At 41.6% G+C, this 15,553-nt stretch overlaps 1 protein-coding gene across 1 annotated transcript in view; it reads right to left on the minus strand.

Annotated features, from left to right (window-relative positions):
• Positions 1-15,553, minus strand: part of lrp5 (low density lipoprotein receptor-related protein 5) — a 95,470-nt gene that overhangs the window by 6,543 nt on the left and 73,374 nt on the right. The window contains exons 17-26 of the mRNA XM_079680039.1: positions 13,643-13,791; positions 12,933-13,110; positions 9,878-10,074; positions 6,870-7,075; positions 6,573-6,763; positions 4,530-4,739; positions 4,283-4,408; positions 3,649-3,885; positions 1,171-1,281; positions 840-1,073 (exon numbers count right to left, since the gene is read on the minus strand). Coding sequence (XP_079536165.1) covers positions 840-1,073; positions 1,171-1,281; positions 3,649-3,885; positions 4,283-4,408; positions 4,530-4,739; positions 6,573-6,763; positions 6,870-7,075; positions 9,878-10,074; positions 12,933-13,110; positions 13,643-13,791 — 1,839 coding nt within the window. The remainder of the gene's footprint in view (positions 1-839; positions 1,074-1,170; positions 1,282-3,648; positions 3,886-4,282; positions 4,409-4,529; positions 4,740-6,572; positions 6,764-6,869; positions 7,076-9,877; positions 10,075-12,932; positions 13,111-13,642; positions 13,792-15,553) is intronic.

Raw genomic sequence — 15,553 nt, forward strand, 5'->3', positions numbered from 1 at the left:
GTTGTTGAGGCCGTTGTACGTCATTACGCCGAACACGTAAACACTCCCGCTAAGTTTGTTTGCCCTGTTCTGCTTGAAAGCAAGTACCTGCGCTCTTGCAAACTGTTCAAACAAACACTTCAACTCGTACCATTTAGAATCTGTATTTTTGAATATGGATCTTAAGTTGGTGTGATGGTGAAGTCGTGCGACCCTGCTGTAGTTCCTTTATAGCATAATGTTAGCATTTTGCTTCTGGCCATTAGATTTATGATTTGAAAAGTATAAAAGTAGGGTCGACATGTGGATATTATCCGGCTGAACAAAACGTGCATTTATCAAAAAGATTCGTTTTCCACAGACCTTATTTCCAGCTATTTTCCAAAAGCCTATGGAGAAATCCCATTGCTTTTTTGTCATGGGAATACATGCGCAGCTTACTTCCGGGTCGGCCAAAATAATACGTCATCCCTGCACCACTCTATTAGGAGCTACAATAAGCATGATAATAATGAACATTAGCCACCTTTAGTTTAGTGGTGGTGACACACCTGGAGATTATCATGCTGAACAAGTCCTGCAAGTGTCATAAATGTGTGTTTGCCACAGATATCATTTTTCTGCAATTTTCCGAAGTCCAATCGAAAAATACCATTTCTTTTTGTGTATGTACCCCATGCAATGCTAACTTCCTGTTAGCTAACATCCTGGTCTACACATCTGTAATCACTGCAGCACTGAATCGTAAGCTATCGTAGAAGCCTTGTGATCGTTTTGAGAGCAATGGTAGAACTGAAGTTATATCATTGTGTGGTAGAAAATAAAAAACACCATCACTGCTGCTCTGGCTCTGATCTCACCTTGGAAGGGGCCATGCTGCGAGCTGCTGGGTGCGATGAAATTGAGTGGCACATGGGGCGTCCCACTGATGTACTCATGAGGGAAAGTTCCACTGGGGCCCTTGTAGCGTCGACACACCACCCGCTGGCAGACAAAATAGGCTCCCCCGATTACAAAGACCAGCAGGATGATGGCGATGACCGGGCCGATGGTGTTGGGCCCTGTGTTAGGGACAGAGGGAGGAGACACATACTCTACAGGGAGCAGAACCAAAGAGACAGAGTTAGGGACAGAAACAATACACGAGTGTTAACACTATAATACTTTGTATGAGTATGTTGATGTGTTTACCACAGGCGAGCTCGTCGGAGCCGTCGGGGCAGTCAGAGTAGTTGTCACACTGCTGCTTCTTCGTGATGCATTGGTTGTCTCCGCAGCGGAACTGGTTAGGAGGGCAGATGGCTGCAGGAGGAACACACCAGGAGATCTACGTCAGTTTTGACTCATGAAAAGGTCTTATACGGCAACGTGTTGGAGAAAAGCCTCCAGCTCCATTTCATCAACAGTTATATCATTAAAGATTGATATATCCAGTAGGGCTGCAAGCTAATTTAAATGTTATCAGAATCGCTAATCGCATTAAGTAATTTTTGGCAAATGTGAAAATATCTAAATAAAGTGTTGTGGAGCTGCAGGGAAGTCCTGTCTACAAACGGTATTCCACAGTTTTCATAAAAAATCCTTGGTACAGATTAGGGCTGAACGATTAATCGATTTTAAATCGAAATCGCGATTTTAAATGATGCAGTGTTGTTCTTCTTGTGTGTCAGTCATCAACACCAATCAGAAGTGCTGTGCTCCACATGTACCAGTCATTGTTAACCAATCAGAAGTGGCCCATGATAGAAGGTGATAGACAGATAGATCCAATCACCTGCCAAGTAGTTTTGAAATACTTTTCCAAATGGCTTCCAATGGAGCTCTCCTAGATGGTTTGGTGAAACAAACCATCTGAGTCAGGTTAGTAATGCTCCATCACATGTTTTACATCTATTACAGGGTGAATCTTAAACTGAAGCTTGACTTTAAAGCAACCCAACGGAAGTTTCATGTAAGTTTAGTTCTTTCACTTGTAGCTCGGGCTGCGGGGGTGCTAGAGACGGGAGTACGTTGATACGACCTTCCTAGCCGGAGTTATGGCCGCATTTTACAATAAACATCCGTTGGGTCGCTTAAAAACAAAAATCGCAAATCGAATCGCAATATCTGTAAGAAAAATCGCAATTAGATTATTTCCCCAAATCGTGCAGCCCTAGTACCTTCCCCTTCAAAAAATGACACTTTTTATAATTTAATTAAAAGTATCTGTGAATGATGATTAATTCCTTTTTTAATGGAAGTCTGTCAAAGATGAAGACAGTCACTTGCGGAGTACTTCAGGGTAGTTGTTTGGCACCACTTTTATTTTCTATTTTTACAAATGACCTACCATTAGTGTTAGAAAAAGCCAAAATTGTAATGTAGGCAGATGACTCAACAATATATTATGCAGCATCGACTATAAGAGAGTCGACAAATGTTATGAATTAAGATCTACTACTGATATCAGAGTGGGTCAAAAATAATAAGTTGGTACTTAATGCTGTAAAAACTAAATCTTTATTAATAGGATCAAATCATCAGTTAAAAGGTGAACCAAAATTGCAACTACCGGTACATTTAAACCATATTCAAGTTGAACCGGTCAAGGAGACAAAATTGCTAGGTATAACCCTGGATCATAAATTATCTTGGTCTAAACAAATTGATAATGTTGTATGTAAAACGGGAAGGGGTGTGTCACTTGTAAAAATAATTGTAAAATATTTGCCAATGGATGTCAGTAGACAAGTTCTGGATGCTTTGGTTCTGTCGCAGCTTGATTATTGTTTGGTTATATGGTCTAGTGCTGCAGAAAAAGACTTAAACAAACTACAAGTAGCACAAAATAAGGCAGCACGATGTGCACTGCAATGCTCCTACAGAACCAGAGTACCTGCAATGCTGGAGACACTGAAATTGGTCAGACAGAGGTCAACTTATATTTTGTTACATTTTGTCAGAAATATTACAGTGACTCATTCACCGCATATATTATCACAAAGGTTTATAGCGCAGCATGCTCAACATAACTATCAAACACGACATACAATACAAGGAAGGTTTGTATTACCCAAATCTAAATCAAATATGGGACAGAAAACAGTCATGTACAGAGCCATGGCCAGCTGGAACTCTTTACCCGTCCATATCATTCAGGAACCTTCTCAAGTACATTTCAAAAGGTAGCAACATTTTTTTTTAAGTATTATAAAGTACATTTGAACTGTGCCTGTGGCTATGTATGCATATATTATTATGTACATGAAATTAGTTTACCGAGAGTTGCAACTGCAATTATAAGTAATTCTTTTCAAAATCCTGCAGCCTTTGCTTAGTGATTGCTAACGGTGTCATATTAAAAACATGGATTGTACATTTTATTAACTATATTGTAATGTATAAACATGTACTTATAGTGCTCTCCCAAAAATGTATAACTGGACTTACTATAAACAAAAAGTAAACAGTACAAATAATATGCAGCTGTTTTTATAAAAGGAAACAAGTTGCACTAAAGGAGCATTTTTAGTATTATTCTATGGTTATTATAAGAGTGTCTTAAGGAATACTTAAAAAAAAATGCTGATTCTAAACTTTATTTATATGTATTAGTGACAAAACCACTTTATGGATGAACGTTTACTGAGCTAACATTCTCAGTTCCAGTGTGTCCTGGTGTGAACCTACTCTCACAGTCGTGCTCATCAGAGTGGTCGGCACAGTCAGGTTCCCCGTTGCAGCGCCTCTGAGCGTCGATGCAGCCTCCTTTGTCACACTGGAACTGATGGGAGGAGCAGACGGGGCAGCTCTCCTCGTCGCTGCTGTCGTCACACTCTGAGAAGCCGTCGCAGCGCCAGGCCATGGGGATGCAGTCGATCTCTCCTGTGGAGCAGGTGAACTGCTCTGTGGAGCAGGTGGGGGGCTCTGACAGAGAGAGAGAGGGGACATATTATGAGGCTACAGAGATCCCTCTACAGTCAGACAGGCAGAGGGGACAGGAAGTAGTTTGGGTTGGGCCTTAAACAAACACTTCAGGAGATAGTGTCGGAAAGACTGGAAAAGTGCTATATAAATGAGGTCCATTTACAATTTACCACATAGTTGCTCATTACACAGGCTTTTATCCATCTCTGCGGTTTATTTTCATGTACACGAAGAGTATCTCCTTAATGAGGACATTATCCCCCTCCCGGACTGGACACTGGCGAGCCTTGGGACTTTATGTGTCAACATCAGAATGATTTCAGCGCAAAGGAAAGAGAATGTGGAGCGACCCTGGTATGGACTGCACGATAATTCTGAGGGTGTCTTTGTGTCTCACCTCCACAGTGCAGCAGGTCCTGCAGTAACACCAGGTGCATGGGACAGGAGCAGCGGGGGGTGCCGTCTCCCTTAGCGATGCAGATGTGAGAACAGCCGCCGTTGTCGCGAGAACATGGGTGGGATGCTGGAGAGAGGAAGAAGTCATTACAAACTTTCCTGCCAAAACACAAACTGAACAAAGCCCCACTCAAACAGTCAATCAATCAATTATTTTGTAAATGTGAGTAAGCGATGGGGGTCCGTACCAAACTCATGTGGGTCCATCTCCTCCACAGCATGGATGGAGGTCAGGTAGGAGATGCGGCCCTGAATGCGCGTGCGCCCGTCTCCGGTCAGTTTGTCCACCCTCTCGATCATCTGCTGCTGCCGGTCGATCCAGTACAGGTGGTCTCCCAGCACAGTAACCCCCGTCGGCTGCAGGATGTTGGAGTCCTGCAGGACGATGCGATTGGCTCCTGGAGTAGATGGAACGATGTCATTAGAATAAGAAAATAATTCCACCAATTCAATTAAATAAAAATAAAAAAGAATACTTCTGCTATTTGTTTTAAACTATACTAATATTATTGATAAGGATCTTTTCAATTATATATGTTTTTTTAATTATGATGAAGTTACGCACAAAGCGGATCATTTTGCGTATGAAAAAGAAACATGTCATGCCCTCTGACGATGGAGACCTATTTGTTTAAACAAATTAGATGAAATAAATCATAAAAACATTAAACAAGCGCAATGCAAAACAAACATTCTGTCATACTGTCTGGCAAAATAACTGAGTTTTTTTTATGATTTTGTAATATCTCCTTGCATATTTTAGATATTATATATTATATTTGAATATATATATATATTTGTATTTGTATATTCTTTATGCATGTGTGAAGCATCCTCCTCAGTTGCACAGAAATTGAAATATCCCCTAATGTAGGCTGTGATTCTCTCTTGTCTAATATGTATCTCATCCTCTTGACCAGCTTTCATTTAGTGGACAGCTTTGCCTTAGAAAGAAGTTGAATTACCCTTCAACTTAATGTGAAACCACAGCGCTGCTCTGATGACAAACAGTCAGCAGCCGCACACCACTATCCCTGCTGACACTGCTCAACTTGCTTTTTGATTTTCTACTGCTTCATGTTGAGTTATTAACAACAAGGGAGAACGCAGTGAGAGCAAACCTCATAGAAACAGTAAGATGGTTGAGAGAACAACACAAACATGTTCTTGAATGAGGCCCAATGATTCCAACCACAAATACATCTCTCACATTTTTGTATTGACATTTCTTATTGCTAACATATACTGTTTGGATTTCTATGGCTGTGGTTGGATAAGCCAAGTAAATAAATACAGAGGATTTGTTACATGAACAGTGTCACCAACAGAATACTTTTCACCCGCAATGCAGTGCTGCAGTGCCTCTGTGTCCCTTGGTCTCAACTCAACAAATACTATCGATCTGTTTGAGGCCTGGCTTCACTAAATCTCAAGTTTTGTTTGCAATGTAGCTGCGTGTGTCTATGAATAAACCATGGGAGTGTGGTCTTTTCATTTCAGTCGTACCTGCATCTAAATCCTATAACAGAAAAAATGTGTTTGAACTGTAACAGACAGCTGACAGTCTACTAAAGTTACAAACAGTGTCAAACTATATACAAATATCTTTCTTCACTTTATTTAAATGATTTTTTGTAATCTAACTGATAGCGATTGATGCTGTTGATTCATTGGATGGACTATTCATTGTTTCTAAAGGTGCTTATTTAGACATGAGACCGACCTGTTAAAGTGACATAAGATTCATTTAAATGGCTCAATACATGTAACCTATGTTTTTTCATATCATTATTGCGATATAATTGTTTATTCATCTTTAAAATTGTACATTGGATCCATCTTTCAGTTCATCACATGGCTTGGTTGAACACTTAATTGTGATTGGTCAATTTGGACATTCAGTGGTCTGCTCTTTTTTGTTAGCAGACCGCTGCTAAAGACACCTTGATCAGTCATTGATTGTGCCGTCATATTAATTGGTAGAAGGAAGCTGTGGCAAAAAAATCCGTTCTCGCTGCATATTACTTCACTTTTTTACATATTTCATCTTATTTAAAAACATTTTTTAAATGTAATTGAGTATGCGCATGTTAACATACTGTATTGTCCCTTGCTTGTCATACTGTGTAAATATTCATCATTTTTGGGAGTGCTTCACTTAAGTCATTGTATCGGTGCATTAACATGCTAATATTTATTTACTTTATTGGATTTTTTCTGTTGATGGTTACCTGTCAGGTCGCTGCTCTCGATGCGTTTGAGGTCTGCGTCGACCCAAAACAGTTTTCCCATTTGGTTGTCCAGAGCCAGAGCCACTGGCCTGATGAGTCCGGTGGTGAACAGAGACTCTCTCTCCGTGCCGTCCAGAGAGGCTCCTTCGATCTTAGCCGAGCGGTCCTGCACTGTGGTGAAATACATGTACCTGCAGGGGGGTGCACACAAGTTAGTTCACAGTAATACATTTCAAATCCCCCCTTTAGATGCATTCATTTTGTTTTATCTTTGTAAACCAACACATATAAGCTCACCCTTTCTCAGCGTTGACCACGATGGCCCGGGGTTTATCGGTGTCGTCCTTCAGGACCACGCCCACCGTGTGGCCGTCCATCCTCTGGACGTTGATGGTGTTGGTGGTCTCACAGGACCAGTAGATGTGGCGGCTGTAGGGGTCCAGGCTCAGGTCATGGAGCTGGTTGTCCGCTGGCTGAACACTGCTGCTCACGATCATGGAAGACTGGAGACACACAGCGAGGACACAAGTTCAGCATCTGACTCGTTGTGAGTTTGGGCAGGCTCTGTCTTAAAGTGAAGATAATCTATTAAACTGCATCTACTTCATTTTTCTATGAAGCTGTTTAGGGTTATGTTTCTTTCAGACAAAACATGATTTGCTTGCCGTTTAGCTGAGTGCACATCACAACGTGCAGTACCCAAAGTGAGGAGGGAGGGGGGGCTGTGGGTCAGTGGGCATCTGACCCCCTCCCTGTGGCGCGCACTGGGCCCATAAGGGGCTGGAGGACTTTTTCCCCCTGCTTTAAGGCAGGAGGGGGGAGCCCTCCACGTCATAGTCCATACACGCTCTTCACGAGGTAAGCGTGTCTGAGTGTGGGACATGGGGCACTTGCGCTCTCCCCGTGATCCTTAGGGACTCGGGAGAGGTGGTGCATAGTGAGCCCATACAGGGCTGGGGACTCTCTCCGTCCGCCTATGGGCAGGGGGCGGAGAGCCCTCAGCGCTGTTTTCCGAGCACACTTTCGCGAGGTAAGCGCGTCAGAATGTGCTCTGTCAGCCACAGCCCCGACTTCTCCACGGTTACGACCGAGGGAGAGGTGAGTGAGGCGCAGCGGCTGCTAACCAGAAAGCTGGTCAGAGACAGTGAGATAGAACAGTGGTGTTGTTGGACGACAGCGCGTGTATACAGACTGAAACGCCTGTGAGAGATATAACGAGGGGTTACGTATGGTAACCCTAGTTATATAAGCACAGGCGGAGCCCTCTACTCGGGGCACTGTCTGTCCTATGCCGCTCGCTGAAGAGAGGTGTAGGATTATGGTCCGGAGGACGAGGCCTCCTTTTATACGGTGAGATGCACGCGCATTCAGGTAGGCCCGCCCGGGGCCGGCTACGTTTATAGAAGTTTCAGTGGATGAATGCTTGCATGATATGACCAAGGGGTAGTACCCATAGAGTCCAGTAGAGGGCTCCGCCTGTGCTTATATAACAAGGGTTACCATACGTAACCCCTCGTTTCAGACCGGTGTCTAGTTGCATCTGAAAGGACTTAAACATCTTTATAGAATGTTGTTAACAGAGCAACATTTATTTATTTACTTATTTAAATTAGGACTGTCAAACGATTAAACATTTTAATCAGATTAATCACATCTTAAAAATTAATTAATCATGATTAATCACCATTCGAACTATGTCCAAAATATGCCATTTCTTTATGTAGGCTATATTGTTGTGGGAATGGAAAGATAAATGAAAGAAGGCGGATATATCCATTTCACATAGCCTACAGTATGTATGTTTATTATAACATTTTTCTGTGTGTCAAAATGAAAGACAGCACACACACCTATTAATCATCAAACCGTGGGGTCTTAATTCATGACGTGTTGATTTCTATCAACGGGGGAGTACTTCAGGAAAGTCGACGGGGGGGACGGGGGGCTAGTGGAGTACTTCGTGACCACAGAGCGTGAACGTTGTGATCAGCTGTTTTAGCGCAGTTCTCCAATGAAGGGGGGGAGTCTCCCTCCGCAGCCGGTTGGCGTAGTTTTGGCACAATTCCGTTGTACAGACCGACCTTAACAGCAGCCCTGTCTGTGCACACGGAGACCGACTCTGTCGTCCGGTGATCTAACCGCCTTCTGGAAAAGCTTCACAAGTACGTCGGTACGCAAATGCGCTTTGTGACACAAGTAACGGTACGCATTTCAGATTAGGCACATAACCTGCGTACCAGTTATGTTCACCCCTGTACTACAGCAAAAGTATTCTCCGTCGGGACTTCCTGCAACAACACCACGCCGTTATCTTGATTCTGATTGGCCAGAAGACATTATCAAAGATGTTCTATTGAGAAGACGATCACTACGTGACAAAAGTTTTCAAACCCGTTTCTGGTCTTCGGTATTTCCAGACAAGTGGCTACTCAAATCAATCTTACTAACTGCTGTCTGTGCAATTCTCGGCGCGAGTTGGCGGACTTTATTTAGCTTACTTTAACATCATTTTTCATGGTGGGGCTAAGCCATTTCTTGGTATGGGTGTAGCCTACCTCAGCCATACCCTGGCGCTGCCACTGGTGGGATGTATGGGGCGGGCCATTCTGCACATGCGTTAAATGCGTTAAATATTTTTAACGCAATTAATTCAAAAAATGAATTACCGCCGTTAACGCGATAATTTTGACAGCATTAATATAAATATATGGAGTTTAACTTGCCAGGGGAAGACATTAACCCTTCGACAGTCATCCTACTGGTATGATGACATTTAGTCTGTGATACTACGATAACAGGCCGAATAGATAAGGTAAAATAATTAACGCAGCCATGCCTTTGTGTAAGATTTGTTTTGGCAGAGTTTGAAAACAGATGTCTATAATTAACATAACAAATATGTATGTATTTACCATTAGACTATTTGCTGATTGTCTATCAAATTAATCAATTCAATTAATACAACCTGTAAGCTCAAGTATCATAGAATTGTCCAAGTGGGTGTTTCAACACTTGATGCGATTTATATTTTACAGTAAATCCAACTGATAAAAAACAGATTATTCCACCATTAGTTTAGGTCTCAGTGAGGAGAATCCTCTGTTATCCACTTTGTTTGGTGAGGATGATCATTAGCGCTCTGAGGGAAATTCTGTTGTAGGCCTCATCTTCAGCTTATATGTACACTTTATTATTGTTGAAGGACTTGTGTACTGTTAGTTTGCATGTTTCAACCATGGCAAGTATCTCAACTCAAGGAAAAACATGTTGCTGTGTGAACATTCAGAGTATCGGGGCAGTGTTACCATGGCTCCGTCGTCCCGGGCCCTGCGTATGTTCTGTCGTCCGTCCAGCCAGTACACCAGGCGGTCCAGAGGGTCGTAGCTGACCGCCCGGACGTTCCTCAGCACGTGGATGGGCAGGATGATGTCCGGACTCTGCTCTCCCAACACCATCCTGCTGATACTGGCCTTCTGACTGAAGAGCAGGAAACTGGAGGGGGCTGCAGACAGAGGGGCAGAGAGGATGTGTGAGAGATGGAGAAGAGAACACAGTGTTTTTTATTATGGCAGTTTGCCATATGCATCTTGTGAAATACAAACACGCTGGTTCAAAACACAGAAGGCAAAGTCTAAACACACACAAACACACATCATCCCATCAGAACTGCTAATACTGCTCTGAGGGTCCCAAGAGCTGAGGAAGAGTATTCTGTGTGTATGTTTTATACATTTTTGTGGCTTGGTGTGTGTGTGAGACTGAGATCGGGAAAGCTGAAAGTCTGCAAATCTTCTGCTTCAGACTGAAAAAACACTTGTTTCAGCTGCTTCTTGGCAACAAATAAATATATATATGTTCACTTATGCTTATATTTTACACTTAGAAAGGTTTGGCTCAGTTGAAGCCAACGCAGAAGCATTAACAATAATTTGACTTATTTAAAGCTAAAGTACTTAGGATTATTGCTTGTTTAAAATGGTATCTGGTCACTTTGGATAAAAGCATAAACTAAATCAAATGTAATGCAATGTGTGTGTAGACCTTTGCATAATGTTTGCCACCTGTTTGGAAAGAGGAAGCTGAGGTTATTTACTTAACCTAGTATTTTATTTCTGTTGCAAACTCTCTGCAATTATTTGAATCACAGCTTTAGTTTGAGAACACCATTTCAACTGACACTTGGAGGAGACTTATTAAAGGAGGGGATGTTTCTTTCCCCGATGATGTGATGCAAACACAGGTATGGTGAAAAAAGAGAGAACTATTCGAAGCAGAAAAAAAACTGTGTAATATACCACCTGACAAAGGCCTGTGCTATAATGCTTCAATTAACTGGCTATTCTTTATAATATACTCAGATCAATAGGAGACAGAGATGTTAAGTTATAAATCAAGGGTTTTTATTATTATTTACAGCAGGGATGGGGAACCTTTTTCCTTTCAATTTTTACAACATCCTCCGAGGGCCGTACAAATTATTGAACTCAACCTCTGCTTAAAAAAATAAAATCACAGCCCATTCATTTCGCCTTTCTTTCATGTTGTGCAAAGAAAAAGCAATCTCTTAATCCAGGTATCTCACCATGACTCATGTATGCATGCATGTGCACGGTTGTGGCATGACCACCAAAACAGAAAGATATGGACACAAGATGTGTGTAAATTAGGGATGTGCATCTCCATCACTGTGGCCGATGCGATGCGCATCTCGATACGTTGACACGATACGATACATTAACGATACATTTGAAACACCAGGCGATGCGATACGATACGATTCAGCTCTGTAGCGATACAGTTCGATACGATTTGATTCAACATTATGCGATTCGGGGCGATACGATGCAAAAATAATGATACTTCAATATGGTACGACAGAGGATTTTTGTTTTATTCCTTATATGCAGCAAATCATACATTAACAAAAAAGTGCTTTACATATTTGGTACTGCACATCCCATCATGCCGTTCATTTTTTTACCTTTAAAAGCTCTCCAGAGTACAGTACAATTGTGTAACACCACACAGTTAAACAATGTAAGGATGCATTGCTCATGATTAACAATGTGCAAATAACAGCTACCATAGTGCAATGCCCATACAGCTGCCAGCCTGATGTGCTTAACACTCATTCATAGGCTAACTCACCATTGAGCAGACAGCAGTGGGTTCTATATGAACAATAAAGAATACAAATAACCTTTCACAAACAGGTATTTCATAACTGCTTACAGTAAGGAAGACATTTAAATTATTATTGGCCATCACAGGCTGCTGTAAACTAAACACCACTCTCTCTGACAGAACAACTCACTGAGTGATTTAACTCATATGTCTAACTTTCAGGTTTCTCTTTTCAGCCGCAGACCCCATGTCGCCTCTTTATGTGCGTCGCTAAGTTCCTCGAACTACTTGTGTACTTTAAAGCGGCTCGGCATCGTTAACAATTTGCGAGCGATTTTTCAAGTTGACCGTCTTTAGTATATAGTGCCGCGCACATATACCATCAGGATGTTACTGAAGGGGTGAGGCTGCGGAGTGATACTGTGTGTATGCAAGTCCGCATCTAGGACGGATCTATTTATCATGGCTGTAGACCTGTTAAGTAATAAAGATACCTCATACAAAGGTCTACGGATACCTTATTACTCTCCATGACCTGCGGTCAACTATATAGCATAAATGACTATTACACCGTCTTTCTTGAACAATCCGAAGTGTTGCCAAACGTTTGATTTGTAGGTATTTTTCGGTGCGCTGTGTTTCTCTTTCTCCTCAACTTCCGTGTGTGTTGATAACTGAGACTCTCGGCCTCCGTAGTGGCGAAGCAAATATCAAAGATCGTCTCTGCTGAGCGTTGACAAGATGAGGGGATTTTATATGAATGAATCGTTTTTTTACCGATGCAAAGACGCTACGCAATCGATGCATCGCGAGTTCAACCCGGTTCAACCCAAACTGTAGCCGATGCGCACTCTTTCAACCGGTGCACTCGCATCTTGAACGTTTATGCCGGTGCACCCGCATCTTGAACGTTTATGCCGGTGCACCCGCATCTTGAACGTTTATGCCGGTGCACCGATGCGAATCGGTGAATCTTAACATCTCTAGTGTAAATGTATTTAGTATCCTATCCATGTGAACATGATTTAAGTGTGGGGGGGGGACCTAACCTCCTCTAGGGGGGGTCCGGGGGGCATGCTCCCCCATAACGAAAACTCTTCGGTTCTCCACGAATTACACAAGTCACCCAAATCAGCGTTAACAAAGCGGGAGGCGCCGAAAAGCGACTAATTTGCATCACTGTTTCCCGTATTTACAGACAGAAAACATGCTTGAGTTTCTCTCCTCTTTACTTACAGCTGCAGTTCCGTCCGTCGGGGTTCAGAGTGTAGTGGGAGGCGCAGCGGCACTGGGCCCCAGCGGGCGTGGCCAGGCAGAGATGGGCACAGTTACCGTTGTTATGGGAACACTCGTTGGTGCCCTCCTGACGGGAGGAGTGGAACACCAGGATGTCCAGCATCAGCTCCAGCTGGCCCTGAGGACAGTGAGGGAACAACCGTGAATGCCTTAAATATAGTGGTGGGAAGTAACAAGGTACATTTACTCAAGTACCATACTTAAGTACTATTTAGACATAATTGTATCTTATTTGAGTATTTCAATTTTATGTTCTATAATTTGACTCCACTACATTTTGGAAGCAAATATTATACTTTTTAGTCCATTACATTTTTTAACACTGAAACTACTAATAACTGAACTGTACTACTAATATATAAATACTACCTAAAATTGGCTCCTCATTGACAAATTACTATATCAACAAGATCTGCCATGTGTTTGTTAGTGATAAAAAACAGGATAATATAATATTCTATGATAATATAATACTTGTAATGAAATATTTTAGGACAATGTTATTAGAAAGTACTTTTTCCAGCAAAAACATTCCCCTCATATAAAATTAACAACCCAACTGTTTAAGTGTGTCCCCCAGATTTTAAATACAAGTTTTAAAAGAGCACGTAATCAGCAAATAATGGTAAAAGACATATTTAAGCTAATACCTGCAGCACCACAGTGCGGTTGAGTCCACTGCGTTTGTCTGCCCGCTCGATACTGCGCAGGTTAAAATCGGTCCAGTAGATAAAGTCCCGGTACTGGGTGAGGCCGAAGGGGTGAGGCAGGTCGTCCACGATGATCTCCCTCTGAAGCCCTGCACAACATACCACAACATGATTACCCCTGCTCTTCAATATCAAAACATCAAGCAACGCTTACATCATCCTTAGGGATTCGTATACACTTACACGTAGTTTATCTGTGTGTACAACATTACACGCAGCTAAACTTTAACTGAGTTACCTCGTCAAAAAGCAATGGGATTTATTCGGAAAATAGCATTTAAAAACAGTCATTAAAAAGCAAAGATAATAAAATAAACATTAAAAGAAAAAATACATGAATAAAAGTTACAGTGCAGTTTAAAATATGATCCTTTGCTCTTTACACTAATTTCTTGCCCTATTCTTTGTTTTTCTCCTTTCCGATAGGGTCCCTGACTCCTATTTTAAACACTTCGATAGGGTCCCCGACTCCTATTTTTAACACTTCGATAGGGTCCCTGACTCCTATTTTTAACACTTCTTAGGGTCCCGGACACCTAAACCATGTGCACAATTGTTAAAAGCAGCGGTAAAAAGATAAGTCTTCAGTCTGGATTTAAAAGTAGTAAGAGTTGTAGTGGACCTGCAGCTTTCTGGGAGTTTGTTCCAGATATTTGGAGCATAATAACTGAACGCTGCTTCTCCATGTTTAGTTCTGACTCTGGGGACAGAAAGATGACCAGTACCTGCAGACCTGAGAGATCTGGATGGTTCATAATTTAGCAGAAGATCAGAAATGTATTGTGGGCCTAAACCATTCAATGCTTTATAAACCAGCAGCAGTATTTTTAAAATCTATTCTTTGACACACAGGAAGCCAGTGTAAAGACTTCAGAACAGGAGTGATGTGATCCACTTTCTTAGTGTTAGTAGGGACTCAAGCAGCAGCGTTCTGAATTAGCTACAGCTTTCTAATAGGTTTTTTAGTGAGACCTGTAAAGACACCATTACAGTAGTTGAGTCTACTGAAGATAAAAGCATGGACAAGTTTTTCCAAATCCTGCTGTGACATTAGTCTTTTAATCCTAGATATATTCTTTAGGTGATAGTAGGCTGATTTAGTAACTGTTTTAATGTGACTGTTGAAACTCAGGTCAGAGTCCATGACTACACCTAGATTTCTGGCTTTATCTGTTGTTTTGAACATTTCAGACTGAAGTTCAACGCTAACTTTTATATGTTCTGCCTTGGCTCCAAAAACCATTACCTCAGTTTTATCTTTGTTTAATTGGAGAAAGTTCTGACACATCCAATCATTGATTTGTTCAATGCATTTACTCAGTGTTTGAATTGGAGCATAGTCTCTTGGTGAAATGGTTATGTAAATGTGTGTGTCATCCGCATAGCTATGGTAAATTATTTTGTTTTTTTTCATTATCTGAGCCAGTGGTAGCATGTAGATGTTAAAGAGAAGAGGCCCCAAGATGGAGCCCCACATGTCATATTTGTCAACTCAGATGTGTATTTACCTATAGAAACAAAGTTTATTCTGTCCTTTAAGTAGGAGTCAAACCCATTTAGAACTGTTGCCGAAAGTCCCACTCAGTTTTCCAGTCGGTCTAGTAATATGTTGTTGTCAGCAGTATCAAACGCAGCACTGAGATCTAATAATACTAACACTGAAGTTCTGCCACTGTCTGTGTTTAAGTGGATGTCATTGAAGACCTTTACAAAAGCAGTCTCAGTGCTTTGGTTTGGATGAAAGCCTGACTGGAACACATCAAAACAGTTATTTAAATGCAAGAAATTACTCAACTGTTGAAAAACAACTTTTTCAATGGTTTTACCTAGAAATGGGAGGTTTGATATGGG

The sequence above is a fragment of the Notothenia rossii genome (assembly GCF_949606895.1).
Source record: "Notothenia rossii genome assembly, chromosome: 5".
Classification (NCBI taxonomy): domain Eukaryota; kingdom Metazoa; phylum Chordata; class Actinopteri; order Perciformes; family Nototheniidae; genus Notothenia; species Notothenia rossii.